The sequence below is a fragment of the Giraffa tippelskirchi genome, chromosome 8 (genome assembly GCF_054371585.1).
Source record: "Giraffa tippelskirchi isolate mGirTip1 chromosome 8, T2T-mGirTip1v1.2.pri, whole genome shotgun sequence".
NCBI classification, from domain to species: domain Eukaryota; kingdom Metazoa; phylum Chordata; class Mammalia; order Artiodactyla; family Giraffidae; genus Giraffa; species Giraffa tippelskirchi.
In genome coordinates this window covers 130,071,914-130,092,308 of record NC_137282.1, presented here as the reverse complement: position 1 = coordinate 130,092,308, position 20,395 = coordinate 130,071,914, and the positions used below count along the sequence as shown (strand labels likewise).

The 20,395-nt window shown below is 41.5% G+C and overlaps 1 protein-coding gene and 1 long non-coding RNA gene across 13 annotated transcripts in view; one reads left to right on the top strand and one right to left on the bottom strand.

Moving 5' to 3' along the window:
- The window catches only part of KIF6 (kinesin family member 6), a 406,499-nt gene that overhangs the window by 4,317 nt on the left and 381,787 nt on the right, over nucleotides 1–20,395 (top strand). For all 12 annotated transcript variants that reach the window (XR_014062975.1, XR_014062974.1, XR_014062973.1 and 9 more), the window contains exons 2-3: nucleotides 69–178; nucleotides 6,996–7,070. Coding sequence is in view for 7 of the 12 variants with exons in the window: in XM_081523236.1 (XP_081379362.1) it covers nucleotides 69–178; nucleotides 6,996–7,070 (185 nt within the window). In the remaining 5 variants the exon portion in view is untranslated. The remainder of the gene's footprint in view (nucleotides 1–68; nucleotides 179–6,995; nucleotides 7,071–20,395) is intronic.
- On the bottom strand, nucleotides 2,019–13,884 carry LOC145518561 (uncharacterized). The gene is made up of 4 exons (XR_014062978.1): nucleotides 13,829–13,884; nucleotides 10,548–10,819; nucleotides 6,597–6,711; nucleotides 2,019–2,264 (listed from the first exon to the last, which is right to left on the bottom strand). It is a non-coding gene; the product is annotated as an uncharacterized LOC145518561 (long non-coding RNA).

Genomic DNA, 20,395 nt, shown 5'->3' with positions numbered 1-20,395 from the left:
ATAACATGGTCATTGTTCAAGTCGTAATTTTATCATTTTATATTCATTTGTTGTCTTCATATTTGCAGATTTATTCCATAGATGAAGATGAAAAATTAACACCTAGCTTGGAAATCATCTTACCTCGTGATTTGGCAGATGGATTTGTGAATAATAAGCGAGAAAGCTACAGATTTAAGTAAGCTTTCCTTTCTTCATCTTCAGTTCTGTTTTACTATTGAAGTAACTCTTGTACTGCTTTAATATCCACTGTGAAATCATTGGTATCATTTCTTGCAGAGAATGTAGTACAGTTCTCTGTCTTATCTAGTAAATAGAATTCAAGTTGTCTTTTCACTGCTGTGCCCAGAATTAAAAAGGGGGTATATTTCTGTATCCAACAGGATATCCTAAGATCCTACCCTTTTTTTTTTTTTTTTAAATTACATCTGTTTATCAAGTGTTATATTTTTCCTTCTTGGCCCACTTATACGACGTTCAATGCATGACAAAAATTTATTAAAGATGACAACTAAGGAATAATCTGTACGCTGAATAGGTGAGCTTTCTTAATAACATAAAAGGTATAGTGACCTCACATGTGCATATGTACACTCTGTACGTGTACTGTCTATTGTACCAGCCACTAGCCACATGTAGCTCTTAAGCACTTGAAATGGGGCTGGTCTGAATTGAGATGTGCTGTATGAGATGTATCAAGGGTTTTTGAAAGATTACTATGGAAAAAGAATATAAAGTAGCTCAATAATTCTTTTCATATTAATTACACAGTAAAGTGATAAAATGTTGAATATATTGTGCTAAAATACATTATTAAATTTAATTTCACCTGTTTCACTTCAGTTAAAACATGTGGCTAGTAAAATTTTTAAATTACATATATACTCCTATTTATGGGTTGCATTTTATCTCTCTGGCACGGTGTTGAACTGCACGATTCAGGTGAAAAGCAACATTCAGCCACTCCAGGATTGTCATCAGTGCATTTGGTCCAAATACTTTCCTAGTAGGCAGGCCTTAAATTTGGAGATTACGGCTGTTCCATACTGTTTTTATTCTCCAGTTTCAGATGGCATAATTTCCTTTAATCCCCACTTTTAATTTCTGGAGAAGTTTGAGCCCAAGTTAAACTCATATTTAATCTCTGGGCCAAATGAGAAGGGAATGGCTACCCACTCCAGGATTCCTGCCTGGAGAATTCCATGGACAGAGGAGCCTGGTGGGCTACAGCCCACGGCATCACAAACAGTCGGACACGACTGAGCGGCTGTGTGTGGTCCTGCTGCAGGCGTCCTAACCGCCCTCTTGTGCTCCTCTCTAGGCTGTTCTGCATGGGCCTTAATCGGAGACCGTTCCTGCCCTTGCCCATGGATAGAACCACCTCAGATATTTTTGTGTGTTTTTCTCACTCTCTACTTCTTATTTCCCCTCCTTCCTCATGATGATGATGATGATGATGATGATGATGATGATGATGACGACTTTGTCTCATAAAGATTTTCTTTGGTCTTCACAACTCCCCCCCTTATGTCTGTCATGGTTATCTCTCCCACCACCTCCAGCCCATCTTTGTCTTGTGTCGCCTTTTACAGTAAGCACAGCAGAACGACCAGCCCATGGTTGAATGGTGAAGCAGTTCTAACCTTGTCTTTGTGGCTCCTCATTGCCTTTTATTCTGTCCTTTAAAGAGTAGCCTTATAATCACAACTTACTTTTCAGAAGGGGGCATTCTCCCATTGGTATAAGCATGCTACATGCCTTACTAGCTATGACTTAATGACAGCTGGGCTAGGCCTGTCTCCACAAAACCACAATTTCCTAAAACATTGTATTCAGCTTGATTCTGTTTGATTGCTAAGAAACACTTGGCCATGTCCCTATCTTTTGGCCATTTCCAAAGTATGCTGTATGTTATGCAGATATGAACAGTGTATTTGCACATATGCTTATTGAAAAAGTGCTGTTTGCTTATTTTTAAATCTCTTGATCATTCTTTCTAAACCTATGAATTAAAAATCTTTATTTTATTTGATGCAATAAAGTAAGATTTATTTTCATAGAAAGATATCTGATTACATTGCTGAATGAATTTCAGTTACAAATACAGAGTGTGTAGTATGATCCATGAAATAAGATCAAATTTAGAAAAGTAAAATTAAGGGGTTTTTTTCCTCATGAGCTTCCCAACATCCATTGAACTTTCCAGTTTCCATTATGTTATCCTGACAAGTCAGAGAATAGGAATTGCTTTCAATTTGTATCACCTATAGGATGATAAAAACAAAAAATATTGGCTTTAGTATTTTAAATAAAGAAATTAGTAAATTATGTATGTTCAGAGATAAAATATTTAAGCATTTTAAAGGCTGTTTTCACCCACAAAAATTTATGCAGTCAGTAAATCTTTATTACCCATCCACTGTGTGCTGTTTTAATGGCTGGGAATACAGCAAGGAATACACCAAACTTCTGCTCTCAAGTGCTTGCGTTTTAGTGGGAGAAGATGAATGGGCAGTGTGTGTGTGTCAGAAAGTTTTGAGTGCTGTGGAGGAAAATATGGTAAGGAGAGGGGAATAAGGATTGCTGGGATGAGGGGCAGCAAACTGGAGACATGGCTGCAATTTTTCACAGGGGCTTCAGGGAAGGTGAACATTTTAACAGAAACTTGAAGTGTCTGGTAAGGAAACCAGACACTCTGCTGTGTGAGGGATGGGAGTTCCAGGATCAGCACAGAGCAAGAATGAAGTGAGAGAGTGCCTGGCTTGCTTGAAGAAGTGCAAGGAATGTGTGTGGCTAGAGCAAGAGGGCTGGAGGGAGACGAAGGCTAAGGGGCAGCAGAGTGGCCAGGTCTTTTGGAGTTTTTGCCGAAGTGCTCAGGGAAGGTAATGGAGGGTTGTCAACAGAAGAATGGACCAATTTCACTTATGTTTTAGCAGGATCATTCTTGCCAATGTGTAGATAATGGACTGTAAGGGGGCCAAGGGAGACCAGGCATGAAATTACGGTTGCTTTGGCCAGAGTAGTAGCAAGTAGAAATGTTGAGAAGTAATTGGGTTCTTCTGGGTGTATTTTGAAGGTCAGACTGGCAGAGTTTGCTGATGGGTTGGATACAGAGTATAATGGAAAGAGAGGAGTCAAGCATATATCCTAAGGTTTTAGACTGAACTTTGAAAAAGATGGAGTTGGCACTTACCAGGATGGAGAAGACCAGAAGAAGCTGGTTTGGGATGAGAAGTAATCAGCATGTACCACATTTAAAACGGAAGGTAGGAAAAACCTACACAATCTTCCAATCCCAAAGAAGGGCAATGCCAAAGAATCTTCAAACTACCACACAATTGCACTCATTTCACATACCAGCAAAGTAATCCTCAAAATCCTTCAAGCCAGTCTTCAATAGTATGTGAACCAAGAACTTCCAGATGTACAAGCTGGATTTAGAAAAGACAGAGGAACCAGAGATCAAATTGCCAATGTCTGTTGGACCATAGAAAGAGCTAGAGAGTTCCAGAAAAAACATCTACTTCTGCTTCGTTGACTATGCTGAAGCCTTTGACTGAGTAGATCACAACAAACTGTGGAAAATTCTTAAAGAGAAGGGAACAGCGCACCACCTTACCTGCCTGCTGAGAAGCCTGTATGTAGGTCAAGAAGCACCAGTTAGAATCAGACATGGACAATGGACTGGTTCAAAATTGGGAAAGGAGTATGTCAAGGCTATTTGTCACCCTGCTTATTTAACTTATATGCAGAGTACATCGTGTGAAATTCTGGGCTGGATGAAGCACAAGCTGGAATCAAGATTGTGGGGAGAAATATCAATAACCTCAGATATGCACATGACACCACTCTTATGGCAGAAAGTGAAGAGGAACTAAAGAGCCTCTTGATGAAGGAAAGTGAAAGAGGAGAGTGAAAAAGCTGGCTTAAAACTCAACATTCAAAAAACAAAGATCGTGGCATCCAGTCCTATCACTTCATGGCAAATAGATGGGGAAATAATGGAAACAGTGACAGGCTTTATTTTCTTGGGCTCCGAAATCACTGCAGATGGTGACTGCAGCCAAGAAATTAAAAGACACTTACTCCTTGGAAGAAAAGCTATGACAAATCTAGACAGTGTATTAAAAAGCAGAGACATTACTTTGCCTACAAAGGTCCATATAGTCAAAGCTATGGTTTTTCCAGTAGTCATGTATGAGTGTGAGAGCTGGGCAATAAAAAAGGCTGAGCACTGAAGAATTGATGCTTTCAAACTGTGGTGCTGGAGAAAACTCTTGAGAGTCCCTTGGACAGCAAGGAGATCAAACCAGTCACTCCTAAGGGAAATCAACTCTGAATATTCATTGGAAGGACTGATGCTAAAGCTGAAGCTCCAAAACTTTGGCCACCTGTTACAAAGAGCAGGCTCAGTGGAAAAGACCCTGATGTTAGGAAAGATTGAAGGCAGGAAAAGGGGACAACAGAGGATGAGATGGGAATGGCATCACCTACTCAATGGACACTAATTTGAGCAAGCTCTGGGAGATAGGAAGGATAGGGAAGCCTGGCGTGCTGCAGTCTATAGGGTCACAAAGAGTCAGACATGACTAAGTGACTGAACAACAGCAATAACATGACCTCCTAATAAATGAAAGACCTGCTTGGAATCAGGAAACTTAAGTTATGTCTCAAGGCACACTATAGATTAGCTGCAGCACCAAGAGTAATTTGCTTTATCTCTCCAGGCGTCAGTTTCTCCTCTGGAAAAGATTAGATTAAACCTCTTAAACTCTAAGATTTTATTTTGCTTTTTATGGCTTTTAGAAGACAGCTCATCATAATGAATTTCCAGATTATTGTACAGCTCTGTTATATAAAATAAGATGTCTGAGAGTGATGATATTTGATGTTTAATGCACAGTGTATGATTTGTTGAACCTCCTCCCATCTCTTTGGTTTACTCGGTGGTAGATGTCATTCCCCTTAAGGAAGTGGGGTTGTGAATGTATGTTAGTCCCTCAGTCGTGTATGACTCTTTGCAACTCCATGGACTGTAGCCCACCAGGTTCCTCTGTCCATGGGATTCTCCAGGCAAGAATACTGGAGTGGGTAGCCGTTCCCTTCTCTAGGGGGATCTTCCTGACCCAGGGATCAAACCCAGGTCCCCTGCATTGCAGGTAGATTACTTACCATCTCAGTCGCCAGGGAAGTGTAAGGAAGTAGGGTTGGGAATGACTAATTCATTTACTTAGTCATCACCAACTTGGTAAAAGAATCAAAACAGCCTCAGAAGCATCATCATCACCAAATAGCACCACTGGGTCCGTGCTCAGACATCACAGTGGGCAGTTCTCCAAAGAGCACTTGAGCAGCCGTGTTATCTCAATATTCATATCTGAAGCTCTCAAATGCCTTTGGGGTTTTGAGGAGTATTCTGGGCACACTCAATAAATATTGCTAAATTATAATCCTGTCTGCTAAATGAGTATCCAGAGTGCCTTACAATCTCTCTTTATATACAGTTTCATTATTTGCTTCTTCAGAAGGGTGGTTGTTATGCTATAGGAATCTTTTGAAATGAATGTTGTTGAAAGACAGTGAAATTCACTCCATTTTATATTTCCAACCCAGCTCCAGACATCCTTCTGAACTCCTTAGTAGTGAAAACAAATGTACATTTCATGTCATCTCTACTTTAATTGAACTTGTGTGGGGAGACGCACACACCACTTTGAAAGCTGCATAGGACGTGTATGTTTCAAAGGCTTTGCTCTAAAATCCTCCCCCTCCCAATTTTTATTTCAAAAACTTTTAAATATGCAGAAGAAGTGGAGGAATAATGCAATCAAATCTCCTCTCCCCTTTGTGGGAGAGTCACCAATTATTAACGTTTTGCCCTGTACACTTATATTCTCTCTCTGTCTCTCTGCCTTCTCCTTGCCTTTTCCTCGCTTCTCACCTTTCCTTCCCCCATTTGTCTTGCTGTCTCTCTCTTCTTGGTGTTTGAAATGGGAGCCATACTTGCTGGTAGTGAGTAAACACACTGTATAAGGATGGGTTGTGCATCTTCCTTGGGCTTCCCTGGTGGCTTAGATGGTAAAAAAATCCACCTGCCATGCGGGAGACCTGAGTTCAGTCCCTGGGTTGGGAAGATCCCCTGGAAGATGGCATGGCAACCCACTCCAGTATTCTTGCCTGGAGAATCCCCATGGACAGAAGAGCCTGGTGGGCTACAGTCCATGGGGTTGCAAAGAGTCAGACACAACTCAGCAACTAAGCACAGCACAGCCCAGTGCGTCTCCTCCAGGTGTTTGGCAGTGCTTGTGATCCTGTCCTGAGCTAAGTCAGATGCCATTGCAATAAGGGTGCAGTGGACACCATCCTATCTCCCCAGTCCCCTAGCTGTGCCAGTCAGATCAAGATTTCCTTTACAATACAGCTCTATTTTAATTTACTGTTTGACTTTTGACTTTGAGCAACAAAATGAAACAAACTATCCTGAGAATTAAGTAGCTGATCCTAGGATGCAGTAATTAATGGAATATAAGCTTCAATTCAAAACATTAAAACTGAGTTCAATAATCATGCATTTCACAGCTGCATCTTTTTCTTACAGGTCAGACATCAGAAGTTCTTTGGCTGTTTACGTCCTGTTCTTGGGTTTCCATTTCATGCACTTAATCTCGATCTGAATTTGATGCCAATTGCAGACACTGTCCCTCTTGAGAGCTAAAAAACACACAGTTTATTATTTGGTTCAAAGCTGCTGCAGTTTTTCAGAGGGATTTATTGTGCAGATCTTGTCAAAGCAATACTGTTTACCCACCATTTGTATACAGGGGTACAAGAGCTCAGTGTGTTTGGGGCTACAGGGCAAACATTGTGTTAGGTTAGGTAAGCCTAGTGATGTAAATATGGGGTAATTTACAGAGCTTTTAGGAGGAAAAAAATGGATTAGTCCAATAGTGTTTGAAGGCTCAGCTTTTAAATAATTACTGTTTTCACATTTGCAGGTTTCAAAGGATTTTTGATCAGGATGCAAAGCAAGAGACCATTTTTGAAAACATTGCCAAACCAGTTGCTGAGAGGTAGGATTTCCTATATTTTGTTCAGTGGGTTAGTGGTTTTTCATCTTGCCTTCAATTCTCAGATAATTGTGGTAATGCGCTTCAGTCTATCAATTATATACTCAGGCTGCAGGGCATGTGATAATGGTAGCACTAAAACTTTCTCTTCTTACAGCTTGTTTGTTTTAGATTTAGATACTGAGCCTCAAAACAAACTGGTGAGATGGATAGAATAGCTATTACTACTCCCATTTTTAAAGGTATGTAAATCTCTGAGGCTTGGAGAGACTAAGTAGCTCAGGGTTGGTAGCTAGTGGTGGCAGAGTCCTAGATGGTTGTTTAACTGTCAAGTCCAGTGCTGTTTGCTCAGTACAGTATTTCATGCCTATGGTTATACGGATGAAGGACTGTGACACCTGGGAGGCCTGATTCTGATGGAGCCAACTCTACCTCAGGGTAATAACTGTATTGCAAAACTTGGCTCTTCACTTAGGTCCCTTTTGTTTCTGCATATCCAGGTAGTTCTGGGCTGCTGACTATTAAAACCACACTCTCCTGAGAATAAATAATTCTGAATAAATCCGAGTGCCATTTTATTAATATATGTTGGTGAAGTCTCCTTGGTACTCGATGCTCAAGTCGTTAAATAAGCACCCTCTCCTATAGGGAGTCTATATGGGAAACTAAAGGTCCGTCTAGTCAGGCTATGGTTTTTCCAGTAGTCATGGATGGATGTGAGAGTTGGACTGTGAAGAAAGCTGAGTGCTGAAGAATTGATGCTTTTGAACTGTGGTGTTGGAGAAGACTCTTGAGAGTCCCTTGGACTGCAAGGAGATCCAACCAGTCCATCAGAGGATGAGATGGCTGGATGGCATCATCAACTCAATGGACATGAGTTTGAGTAAACTCCGGGAGTTGGTGACGGACAAGGAGGCCTGGCGTGCTGCAATTCATGGGGTCACAAAGAGTCGGATGCTACTGAGCGACTGAACCGAACTGAACTACTAATAACGTGGCTTTCTGCTCCTGAAATCATTGGGTGATTTTAGTGATCTAAGTATCCCCAGATACTTCCATCTTTATGACTAGAATGAAAAATGCATCTGCTGAACAAACTCATTTTTCAAGTCTACTGATCAGTGCATTCTCAGTCACAACCTTGCCGAAAATATATCGACACATATTGTCTCCTAAGTGCCTGTTTCATGAATATTACTCAAACCATGCTCTTCTCTTTTTTTTCCCCAGCTTTATCGAGATATAATTGATATATATGACATTGTGTAAGTTTAAGGTATACGTGTTGCTTTGACACATTTATAAATGATGTCACCAAAATGATTATCACCATAGTATCAGCTACCACGTCCATCTCATCACATAGTTCCCATTTCTTTTTTGTGCTAAGAACATTTCACATTTGCTCTCTTAGCAACATTTAAGTATTTGGTACATATAAAAGTATTATTAGCTACAGTAACCATGCTGTCCATTAGATCCCTGAACTTAAGCCCTTCTCTTTTTATACTGTCTTCCATCACAGTTGGTAAGATATAATTGAATAGGCTTAAGCTATTTTAGTTGTAGTCACAATCCAGTAGTATCTCTCTAGACTAAATTCAGGTCTCCTTGACTAGGTGTCACACATTTCTAAAATTCTGTTCTTTTTAGTAATGTTTCAGGTTGTGTCATTTTTCAGGTAGCTCATCTCGTGTGTTTTATTTTGTGATGTCCTAAAGTCATGTGGGCAGGGGACATCAGTTTGTGTTTCATGGATGTCTGTTTATTCCCCCCATTACTGACTACCTGTCCCATCTGGAGCCCACTTCCCACTCTGGCTCCTGCTGTGCCCTCTACCTGGAATTCTCTTCCTTCAGGAATCTGCCTAGTTGCTTTCTGAGCTCTTTTGAGGCCTTTGCTCATGTATCCCCTTCTCAGTCAGGCCATCTGTTCCTAGTACCCGACTTGAAACTGTATTCCCTGTCACCCTTCTCTATATATTTGTTTCAGCATCTGACGTACTATATAGTTTCCTTACTAGTTTTTTTTTTTTTTTTTTGCTTGTTAGCCTTCTACTAGAACAAAAGCTCCATGAAGGCTGGGGATTTATTTGTTTTGTCCACTGACTTGACAGAGATACCCGACCTGATGATGACAAGAACTCAAAAATAACAAGCAAGAGCTTTGTTATCCAGGATGCTCAAGTTGTTATCAAGGTTACTCAAGTGAATTATATCATTTATCATTAGGAAACATTCCTCATTGTCCTTTTTAATACTTTTCTTCTTGTATCCCAATTTTCCTGAAACTGTTTTTGCTGGGTTTTTTTCCCCTTGTTGGGCTTTATCTAGTTTCTCTTTCTCAATCTCTTCACTCAGCTGCCCTGTGTCATTTTGTTTTTAAATATAGGTCTGGCGAATAAAATATAGCTGACTTTTGCCTTTGTAGCCAAACTCAGAGTCCCTGATATTTAATTAATTACTGTAACCTATTTATATTTATTATAGTTACTGTAATAGGGTTTGGAGCAATTCTTCTTCTCTATTTATTGTTTTTTCCATGTATCATACTTCCTTATTTTTTTTCCTTTCTTGCTGTTTGTTTGTTTGTGCTTTGTTGTTGTTTTTGCTGCTTTATTTTCTCTCTCAAGGTGTAAACCCTTCTCTGTGATTTAATTCAGATATTTAAGCTTATCTGTGCTTTTTCTCAACATCTAAACTTCTTCCCTCTTGCTTGTCTGGCCCTCTTCTGCAAAGGCAGTGCCCTTAGCACACGTTTGCTTTGCCTTTCCTACTCTCCTAGCACTTTAATTGTTGAGATCTACCCATAATTCCATTCTGGGTCATTAATTATTTTCATGATCAGCATTTACTTAAGCTTTTCTGTAAGTTTTATTTGTTTCTTTGCTCATCGCTCTTTCTTATACTTAGGTCTGTTTCTTGGGTTCTCTTTTAGTTTTGCTGGTAATCATCATTAACAATTTTTCAGAGCGAGCTCAAGACTGAGAAGCTTTCTGAAGCTTTCATTCTCCTTCACATTTAAATGACCATTTGGCCAGGTATAGAATTCTAGGTGAAAAATCATTTCTCTCATCACTGTGAAGACATTGCTTCATTGTCTCTTTGTACGCAGTGTTGCTGAAGAGATGCCAGGGTCTATCTGGACCTTATTTCTTCTTAGGAATTACCCCTTTGTCCTAGATGTTTTTGGATTTTTTTTTTCTTTTTGTATTCTCTATCACCTCCCTTTTAAATTCTTAACTTTTACAATTTTATTTTTTCATTTGTAGGAAATGAAAAAAAAAGTCTATTCTTGTTTATCGGTGTGATATCCTTCTTTCTCCTTCTGAAGAAAATTAGCATCTCTTCTTGGAAACACTGGCTTTTCTTTCTATATACGGTTTCTCTGTGTGAATGTTCTTCCGTTGTAGAGTTGGTGCCTTGCTTTTCCCCTACAGAATTTTCTCAGACGTTTGGTGATTCTCAGTGGTGGGCTCACCTCTGTCAGTTGCAAGGGCCGTCGTCTGTTTGGGAACGTGGTTTCTGTTCACCGCGGCTCCCCTCGTGTCTATGGGAAGGAACGGTGTGTGGGCTGCGGGCAGGGTGCCCCTGAGCTGGTCTGCTGGGTGTGAGAACACTCTTTTCTCCTAGTTGTTGCTTACCACCAGGGACTCTGGTCACTGTCAGTAACCCAGGCTCTCCTCTGCTGGAAAGTGTTCTTCAATGTTGGATGGACAGATGGAGGCAAACTCACACCTCTCTCTGATTCATCTGCAGAGGAGAGGGTCATTAAGCAAATTAACACTGGACTAAGAAACTGGGAGAATCACTATTTCCATTGCCTTTAAATAGGTCATATGCAGTATGTTCACACTTTATGGAAACTTGAATTGTGTGGCTCTGAAATGTTAAAATACAAGGTAACAATAAAATCTCATTTATACACAATATTTGAAATAATAATTACCCCCATAAATTGAAAAAAAAAATTAAAGAATTGTTTAACTTGGCAGTCCTGGTGAATGGAATCTGTGCCACTTTAAATGTTAAACAGAAATGCCTGCTCCTGGTGAAGATTAGTCTCCAGGAACAAATTCCCAGCATAAATCCAGTTCATCTCCACCATCCCTTTACAGCGTTTCCATTGGGCTAACCCATTGTAGCTTAATTCTGGTTACTGTGTGCAATTGGAGCTAAATAGAATTAATCGTATTTCTTTCCAAAATTCTGTAATTCAAGAATCTTACTATTTTTAGACATTCCTTTTCCTACTTAATTCAAATCAGTAATATGACTCATGACTGCAGAATTGTGGGACTGGTGGTGAGAATTCATAAAGCTTTAAACTTGTATCTTTGTGGTTATTTGCTGTTCAGCAGTCTCCACTAGGAAGCACATCCCGCCTCTTCTAAACTTTGATTTTTCTGAAATATATCCTTTGTTGTCTAGTAACAGATAAAAACCACCTTCTGTGATATTAATTTTGCTCACTGGTTTTGGAATAACTTTTTGGGAAGATAAAATTTAGTAAGTCCACAGAGGTGGGTGTGCTATTGAACCATATAAAGGAGTTTGTAGCTTTATTTGATAAGTTACCTGGGGTTATGCTCCTCAGACTGGAATGTGTAGATCTTGGGAGTATGTGGTGCTCTACAAGGAGATACTTGAAGCCGCAGACTGAACACGGCACATCATTCTGGAGTATGAATTTTACTTAAAGATTGACTCAGAAAACTTTGAGGTCTAGACTTTTTGGAGGTTTTATCACATGCTCTCGTAAATCTGCAGAATCCCAGTGTTCCAGCCAATCTTATGTTTTACTTAAAAGCTTCAGATGTAGGAAATTTATTTTAGGTACAGTGAGTGCTTTAGGAAAAGTTTGGAGATTTAGTGTTAGAGAAGAACATGGTTGGACTAAAATGAATAGAGTGTACATTGCCAGGAGGACGGGTTGTGACAAAGATGTAGGTCCCCACAGCGGGCCCCACAGGACGGGTAAAGCCTCGGAATTGCAACAAGGCAGCCAGGTTGGTTTTGAAAATCTACTGTGAACCACTGCTTTTTAACCTTTGATTTCATGAATGGTGAACAATATCAAGGGCAGCCTGTCAATTTATGAGAAGAGCATGAGGGGACAAGAAAGCTCCCAGGGTCACGACCTCAGGGAGAATGTCTGTCCACCTGTGCTCTGACTGGGTAGGCGGCCAGGGCTTGGTAGAGGGGTTTCCTCCCAGAGCAGGTAGTCCCACCCTCCCTTGGGGCCGAGGCCAAGTCCACCAGGGCTCTCATCTGTGCCCTAGGAAAGAGGCTTGGCTGGTGACGCTGTGGGGCACATCACTTGCCCAGTCCTGCAGCACAAGCAGTGAATATAGACCCTGCACCTTCAAGACAAGAGAACCAGCATGGGAGACAAGGAGGGCCACAGAAGAGCATTTAAAATAAATATCATTGGCCAGCTATTCACCTCCATGTACTCATGCTTCTACTTTGTCTGGCTCAAAAAAATTTTGCAACAAGTAGAATAATCGCGTTACGGCCTCAGCCCTGTGATCATTCACTGTGTGACTCTGGGTCAGGCCTGTCCCTTCTGAACCAGTTCTCCCACATGAAAAAAGCTGTTGCTAATAATACCAAGTTTACCAGGTCCTGAGGATGCAAAGAAGCAATGCCTGTGAATGGACTTTGTGAACATCAATGCCCTGTTCAGTCTAAGGGTTGAAAAGTTAGAAATCTTGATTATTTTTTGCACTTTAAAACTCTGCCCACTCACTTCTCTCTCCAGATGAAGGTGAAGTTGATGTACTTCTCTGTAAGCCTCTTCCTTGTTATTTTTGTTGCTAAGTTGTGTTTGACTCTTTTGGAACCCCATGGACAGTAGTCCACCAGGGTCCTCTGTCCCTGGAATTCCCCAGGTAAGAATACTGCAGTGGGTTGCCATTTCCTGCTCCAGGGGATCTTCCTGACCCAGGGATCAAACCTACATCTCCTGCAATCTTCTTACTAAGTACTGCTAAAAACTCTGGGCATTGTATTTAAAAGAACATAAAAGGTAGAGACGGAGAAGGCAATGGCACCCCACTCCAGTACTCTTGCCTGGAAAATCCCATGGGTGGAGGAGCCTGGTAGGCTGCAGGCCCATGGGGTCGCTAGGAGTTGGACATGACTGAGCGACTTCACTTTCACTTTTCCCTTTCATGCACTGGAGAAGGAAATGGCAACCCACTCCAGTATTCTTGCCTGGAGACTCCCAGGGACGGCGGAGCCTGGTGGGCTGCCGTCTATGGGGTCGCACAGAGTCGGACACGACTGAAGCCACTTAGCAGTAGCAGCAGTAAAAGGTAGAGATAAAAGGGTAGACTGGTCAGGGAACCTCAGGACCTAAAGGAATGACCCAGCAGTGAGTTCCCAGTGTGTTTTTTTTGTTGTTGTTGTTGCCTGGTGTATTCCAGACTGGATGCTAGAAAATCTGGCAACCAAGAAACACCAGTGGACTTAGACAAAAGTGCCCCCCAAATTCTGCTCTCTATAACCAAGGCACCAGGAAAGGGGGCAACCCAGTAAGACAGAAATTTTTAAATACTGGTTGCCCTACTCCATCCAAATACTATGGGAAAACCCATGGCCCCACCTTCACCCCGACATGAAAGCCTGGCTATAACAAGGCACCCCATTCTGCTGCTGCCAGGGTGGTATCTGAGAAAGAGTGGAAGGACTTTCCTCCCCTCTTGGAGGTAACAGCTTCCCCTCTCCCCTCACCCAGGTTGTCAGTGGAAGTCTTACAGGAATCCTGGAGCTCACCACCATCAGCAGTAACACGGCCTCCCCACCCTGCTGTGGAGTCACAAGGGGCCCCGCCCTCTCCTCTCCAGGGGGCTGTCAGTTGAGGCCACGAAGGGAGCCTGGAGCCTCACCTCTGCCCGTGGGGATAAGGCCCCTCCACAGGTGCCAGGAGAGGCAGAGTGGGGAACCAGCCCCCTTTCCCTGCCTGGCAACAGGGAGGTGACACCAGTAGCATGGTGTCAGGAGAGACCTGCTGAAACAGAAGTTTTAAGTATGATCTAGAATCTATAACTCACGCCTAAACGTCCAGGACACAATGAGAAGTATGCTTGAAATAAGAAATATCAAGAACTAGGAAGTCACCAACTTCCATAAGGAGAAACTATTAACAGATGCTAAAACATAGATAACACAGATCTTAGAATGATCTGACAAGTGTTTTAAAGCAATCATCATAACAGTGTTTCAGTGAGCAATCATGCAAGTATTTGAAAGAAATGAAAAGATATAAAGTCTTGGCAAAAAAAAAAAAGATATAAAGAAGAACCAAATGGGAATTTTAGACTTTAGATATAATAACTGAAATTAAAAATATAGTGGATGGGTTCAATAAAGGGATGGAGAGGTCAGATGAAAGAATCAATAAATTTTAATATGTAACAATAAAAATTACTTAATATGGGCAATAGAAAATAGACTGGGGAAAAAAAAAAAAAGATGCCCAGGGACCTGTGAGAACTACAGCAAAAGATCCACCATTCATGTTATCAGAGTCCTGAAGGACAGGAGAAAGAATATAGTTGAAAAGCATTCAAGGAAATAATGACTGAGGATTCCCCAAATTTGGCAAAAGGCATAAACCTAGAACTTTGTGAAGCTGAGAAAGTTCCAAACAGGATAAACTCAAAGAAATCCACTTGAAGACAACCATTAAATTTCAGAAAACTAAAGACAAAGAAAAATATCTTAAAACAATGAGGAAGAAATGATATCGTACCTACAGGGAAAAAATAATTTGAATTATAGTGTTTTTCATGTTCCACTCCTGAAAGCATGGAGTCTGGAAGGAAGTAGCAGAATATTCTCAAGTGCTGAAGGAAAAGAACTATCAGCCAGAAACCTATTCCCAGTGTAATTAATTATCCTTCAGGAATAAAGGTAAAATAAAGACATTTTCAGACAAAGGAAGACTGAGAATTAGCTGCCAGCATATCTACCCTAAAAGAAGGGAGAAAGGAAGTTCTTAAAAAGAAGGAAAATGAAAAAAGAATGAATCTTGGAACATCAGAACAAAAGAAGGAACAAGCGAAAGAACAGAAACATACACTAACAAACTTTTCTTCTCTTGAGTTTCAAAAATTGTTTAATGAAGCAAAAAACAAAGCATTACCTGATGAGTTAAAAACAGGGAAGGGTAAAGGGACTTAAAGGGAAGTAAGGCTTCCCAAGTGGCACAGTGGTAAAGAATGTGCCTGCCAATGCAGGAGCCACAGGAGATGTGGGTTTGATCCCTGGGTTGGGAAGATTCCCTGGAGAAGGAACTAGCAACCCACTCCAGTATTCTTGCCTCAAAAACCCCATGGACTGCCTGGTAGGTACAGTCCTTGGGGTCACAAAGAGTGAGCACGCATGCAGGGTTTCTATGCTTCACTCAGATTGGTCAAGTGTCAACACGTCAGCAGACCTCTGGTAATGGAATGGTTCTGAATCTTGATTGCAGTGATGGTTGCTTGAATCTACATGAGATAAAATGGCATAGAACTCTACACATGTACTGGACCAATGTCAATTTCCTTGTCTTGATAATATACTCTAGTTATGCGAGATTTAACCATTGAGTTAAAGTTTGAGTTTGAGTTTCCCCAAACTTGGTGAAGGTACACAGAGCCACTCTGTACTCTTTTTGTAACTTCCTATAAATTTATAATTATTTCAAAAGAAAACATTAATATTCCCAGATATGAATATTTTAGTGTCAATTGTTTAATGATATTCTTCTATTCAGCAGATTCAGTAATCCAAGTGATTAGATTTGAACTTCTCCCCCTGGGGTCTCAATTCAATAAAACTAATTTCATTAGACATTCACCCAGACGTGCCTGCCAGTAAACGTTTTATTTTTTTCAGAGTTGGCTTTCAAACAGAACACACTGGTCAACCACCAAATTGTACAAAAACCCCTTGGCTCCCACAGATCTGTTCAACTTCAGGCTGCAACTTCACTTAACAAACGCATTGTTTATAAACGTGTACCTGTACTTGGCTCCACTTCCTACTACTCCGAATTTCCCTATAACATCACGTTTATGGCTTTTGTGATTTTACTACTTTTCTTAAAGTTTTAACACTTTTAAAATTATACTTTCAATTGAAAACACGGCTCTGTGTTTAAAAACAGCAACATATATCAGCTTAAGGGGCCTCCCAGGGGGCACTAGTGGTAAAGAACCTACCAATGCAGGAGACGTAAGAGACTCGGATTTGATCCCTGGGTCGGGAAGATCCCCTGGAGGAGGGCATGGCAACCCACTCTGGTATTCTTACCTGGGGAATCCCACGGACAGAGGAGCCTGGTGGGCTACAGTCAACAGGGTTGCGAAGAGTCGGACACGATGGAAGCAACTTAGCACACACGCATGCATATCAGCTTAAAACCATGGATTATATAAGATCATGACTTCAAGGTGCTCCAAGACCTTGGTGAGGAAGACGATAATAATGCCACTCCATCCACAGCTAGTAAAGTTGGAGAGAGCAGTCGTAGTCCATCAATTAAGCGGAGATTGAACTTAGGATGCATTTTTAAAATATGGAGTTTAGTATAGTAGGTAAACAAATGAGTCTAAATCTGGGTGTCTCTTCATAAGAGTGACCAATCAAGAAATTGTATAATACCATCATTTTTGCAATGATAGCTCTGTGGTTAAAGCTATTTTTGATTCATTTAATAAAATACCTCTGAAAAAATGGCCTGAGAGTTAGTTACATGGAGCCATTTATTTGTGGGGACTGTGAGTTCTCTGACACAGCATATAATGTGATGAAAATCGCTGGGCCAGTGGTAAAATGGAAAAAAAAGCTCTACTTGAGTTAAAGACAGTAAAAAAAAAAAATAAATACTGACCAGTGGATCAGAGATGCCCTCACACAGGGATGTGACTCCTCAGCTAGAAGATACTGGTCTTAGGCCACCTCCCCACTTCCCTCACACAGGTCCTGAGGCCAGGAGTTGAGTGGAATAATAGTTTACTTGGGAGGTGAGCCCCGGAAGTTCCAGTCGAGGCAGGGAAGCCACTTCAGGTACATGAGAGGGCAGGCGGCACTGTGGGCAGCAGGGACCCAGGCTCACTGGTTTCCTCTGGGGGACAGTGAGGAACAGGCCTTAGAGTTGTCCCCATGAGGGATGAAGGGGTGCCTTTGTATTTAACAACCCCCCACCCCTGTCCGTCACTGGTCGAAGGGCTGCTTCCTGTGTTAACACCTTGGCACGTCCAGCCTCATCTGTTCACAAGTTACAGAAGCACCTTAGGCAGAAGAGTATGTGGCAGAGTGGGCGACAGAGCCGCAGGACCCTGCAGCAGGAAGCCATCGACTGAAGGGGCGCAGGGAGTCCTGAGGAGACAGGGCTGGAGAGACAGTGAAAGTGTTAGTCACTCAGTCATGTCCGACTCTTTGTGACTCCATGGACTGTAGCCCGCCAAGCCCCTCTGTCCGTGGAATTCTCCAAGCAAGAATACTAGAGTGGGTTGCTGTTCCCTTCAACAGCACATCTTCCTGACCCAAAGACTGAACCTGAGTCTCCTGCATCGGCAGGTGGATTCTCGGGGCACCACTAATTCTGTTGTGATACACCCATATTTCTACTAATTGTAGCCTGAACACTTCTGGGCTTCTCAGCAATTACTCAACAGAAAAGCAGGTTGCAACAGAAAAAAACAAAATCCAAAAGGAAACTTGGAAGGCGATGTTATCTGTATCTACATTTTATGTGAGATCGGGTTCTCAAAACATTGCAACACCAGAATGAAGAAGAGAAGTTATCTGCAATATTGGGTGTAGCGAGAGCTTTCCTCATTTCTTCCCAATATTCTGACATTCACATACTCAGTGTCAATTTGCCCATTTACCCTTGAAGGTAATAGAAAACTTCCCTCATCCAAAATATATATACCTGGAGTAACAGGCAAGTTTGGCCTTGGAGTGCAAAATGAAGCAGGGCAAAGGCTAACAGAGTTTTGCTAAGAGAACACACTGGTCAGAGCAAACACCCTCCTCCAACAACACGAGATACGACTCTACACATGGGCATCACCAGATGGTCGATACCAAAATCATATTGATTATATTCTCTGCAGCCGAAGATGGAGAAGGTCTATACCGTCAGCAGAAACAATATCTGGAGCTGACTGTGACTCAGATCATGAGCTCCTTGTTGTAAAATTCAAACTTAAATTGAAGAAAGTAGGGAGAACTACTAGGCCATTGAGGTATGACCTAAACCAAATCCCTTATGATTACACAGTGGAAGTGACAAATCGATTCAGAGGATTAGATCTGATAGAGTGCCTGAAGAACTATGGGTGGAAGTTCATCACATTGTGTAGGAGGCAGTGATCAAAACCATCCTCAAGAAAAAGAAATGCAAGAAAGCAAAATGATTGTCTGAAGAGGCCTTACAAGTACCTGATAAAAGAACAGAAGCAAAAGGCAAAGGAGAAAGGGAAAGACATATCCAACTGAATGCAGAGTTCCAGAGAACAGCAAGAAGACATAAAAAACCCTTCTTAAGTGAACAGTGCAAAGAAATAAAGGAAAACAATAGAATGAGATACCAAGGGACTATTTCCTGCAAAGATGGGCACAATAAAGGACAGAAACAGTAAGGACCTAACAGAAGCAGAAGAGATTAAGAAGAGGTGGCAAGAATACACAGAACTGTACAAAACATGTTTTAATGACCCAGATAATCACGATGGTGTGATCACTCACCTAGAGCCAGTCATCCTGGAGTGTGAAGTCAAGTGGGCCTGAGGAAGCATGACTACAAACAAAGCTGGTGGAGGTGATAAAATTCCAGCTGGGCTATTTCAAATCCTAAAAGATGATGGTGTGAAAGTGCTGCGCTCAATATGCCAGCAAATTTGGAAAACTCAGCAGTGGCCACAGGACTGGAAAAGGTCAGCTTTCATTCCAATCCCAAAGAAGGGCAATGCCAAAGAATGTTCAAACTACCATACAGTTGTGCTCATTTCACGTGCTAGCAAAGTAATACTCAAAATCCTTCAAGCTAGGCTTCAACGTACATGAACTAAGAACTTCCAGATGTACAAGCTGGATTTAGAAAAGGCAGAGGAACCAAATTGCCAACATCTGTTAGAACATAGAAAAAGCAGGAGAATTCCAGAGAAACATCTACTTCTATTTCACTGACTATACTAAAGCCTTAAACTGTGGAATCTTCTTAAAGAGATGGAACCACCAGACCACCTGGTGAGAAACCTGTATGCAGGTCAAGAAGCAACAAGTAGAACCAGACATGGAATAACAGACTGGTTCAAAATACGTCAAGGCTGTATATTGTCACCCTGCTTATTTAATTTATATGCAAAGTACATCATGTGAAATGCAGGGCTGGATGAATCACAAGCTGGAATCAAAAATGCTGGGAAAAATATCAGTAACCTCAGATATGCAGATGACACCACCCTAAAAGCAGAAAGTGAAGAGGAACTAAAGAGCCTCTTGATGAGGCTGAAAGAGGAGAGTGAAAAAGCTGGCTTTTCACTCAACATTTCTTTTCTTTTCTCAACATTCAAAAAATGAAGATCATGGCATCCAGTCCCATCACTTCGTGGCAAATAGATGAGGAAACAATGGAAACAGTGACAGACTTTATTTTTTTGGGCTCTGAAATCACTGTGGATGGTGACTGCAGCCATGAAATTAAAAGATGCTTGCTCCTTGGAAGAAAAGCTATGACAAATCTAGACAGTGTATTGGAAAACAGACATTGCTTTTCTGACAAAGGTCTATCTAGTCAAAGCTATGGTTTTTCCAGTAGTCATGTATGGATGTGAGAGTTGAATCATAAAGAAGGCTGAGCATTGAAGAACTGATGCTTTCAAACTGTGGTGCTGGAGAAGACTCTTGAGAGTCCTTTGGACTGCAAGGAGATCCAACCAGTCACTCCTAAAGGAAATCAGTCCTAAATATTCATTGGAAGGACTGATGCAGAAGCTGAAGCTCCAATACTTTGGCCACCTGATGCGAAGAGCCAACTCATTAGCAAAGACCTTGAGGCAGGGAAAGTTTGAAGGCAGGAGGTGAAAGGGGTGACAGAGGATGAGATGGTTGGATGGCATCACTGACTCAACGGGCATGAGTTTGAGCAAACTCCAGATGATAGTGAAGGACAGAGAAGCCTGGCGTGCTGTAGTCCATGGGGTTGCAAAGAGTAAGACACGACTTAGTGACTGAGCAACAGCAGTGGTTCTCAAAGTGTGGTCCCTGGACCAACAGCATCAATGTAGTCTAGGAACTAGTTAGAAATGCAGTTTCTTGGGCCCC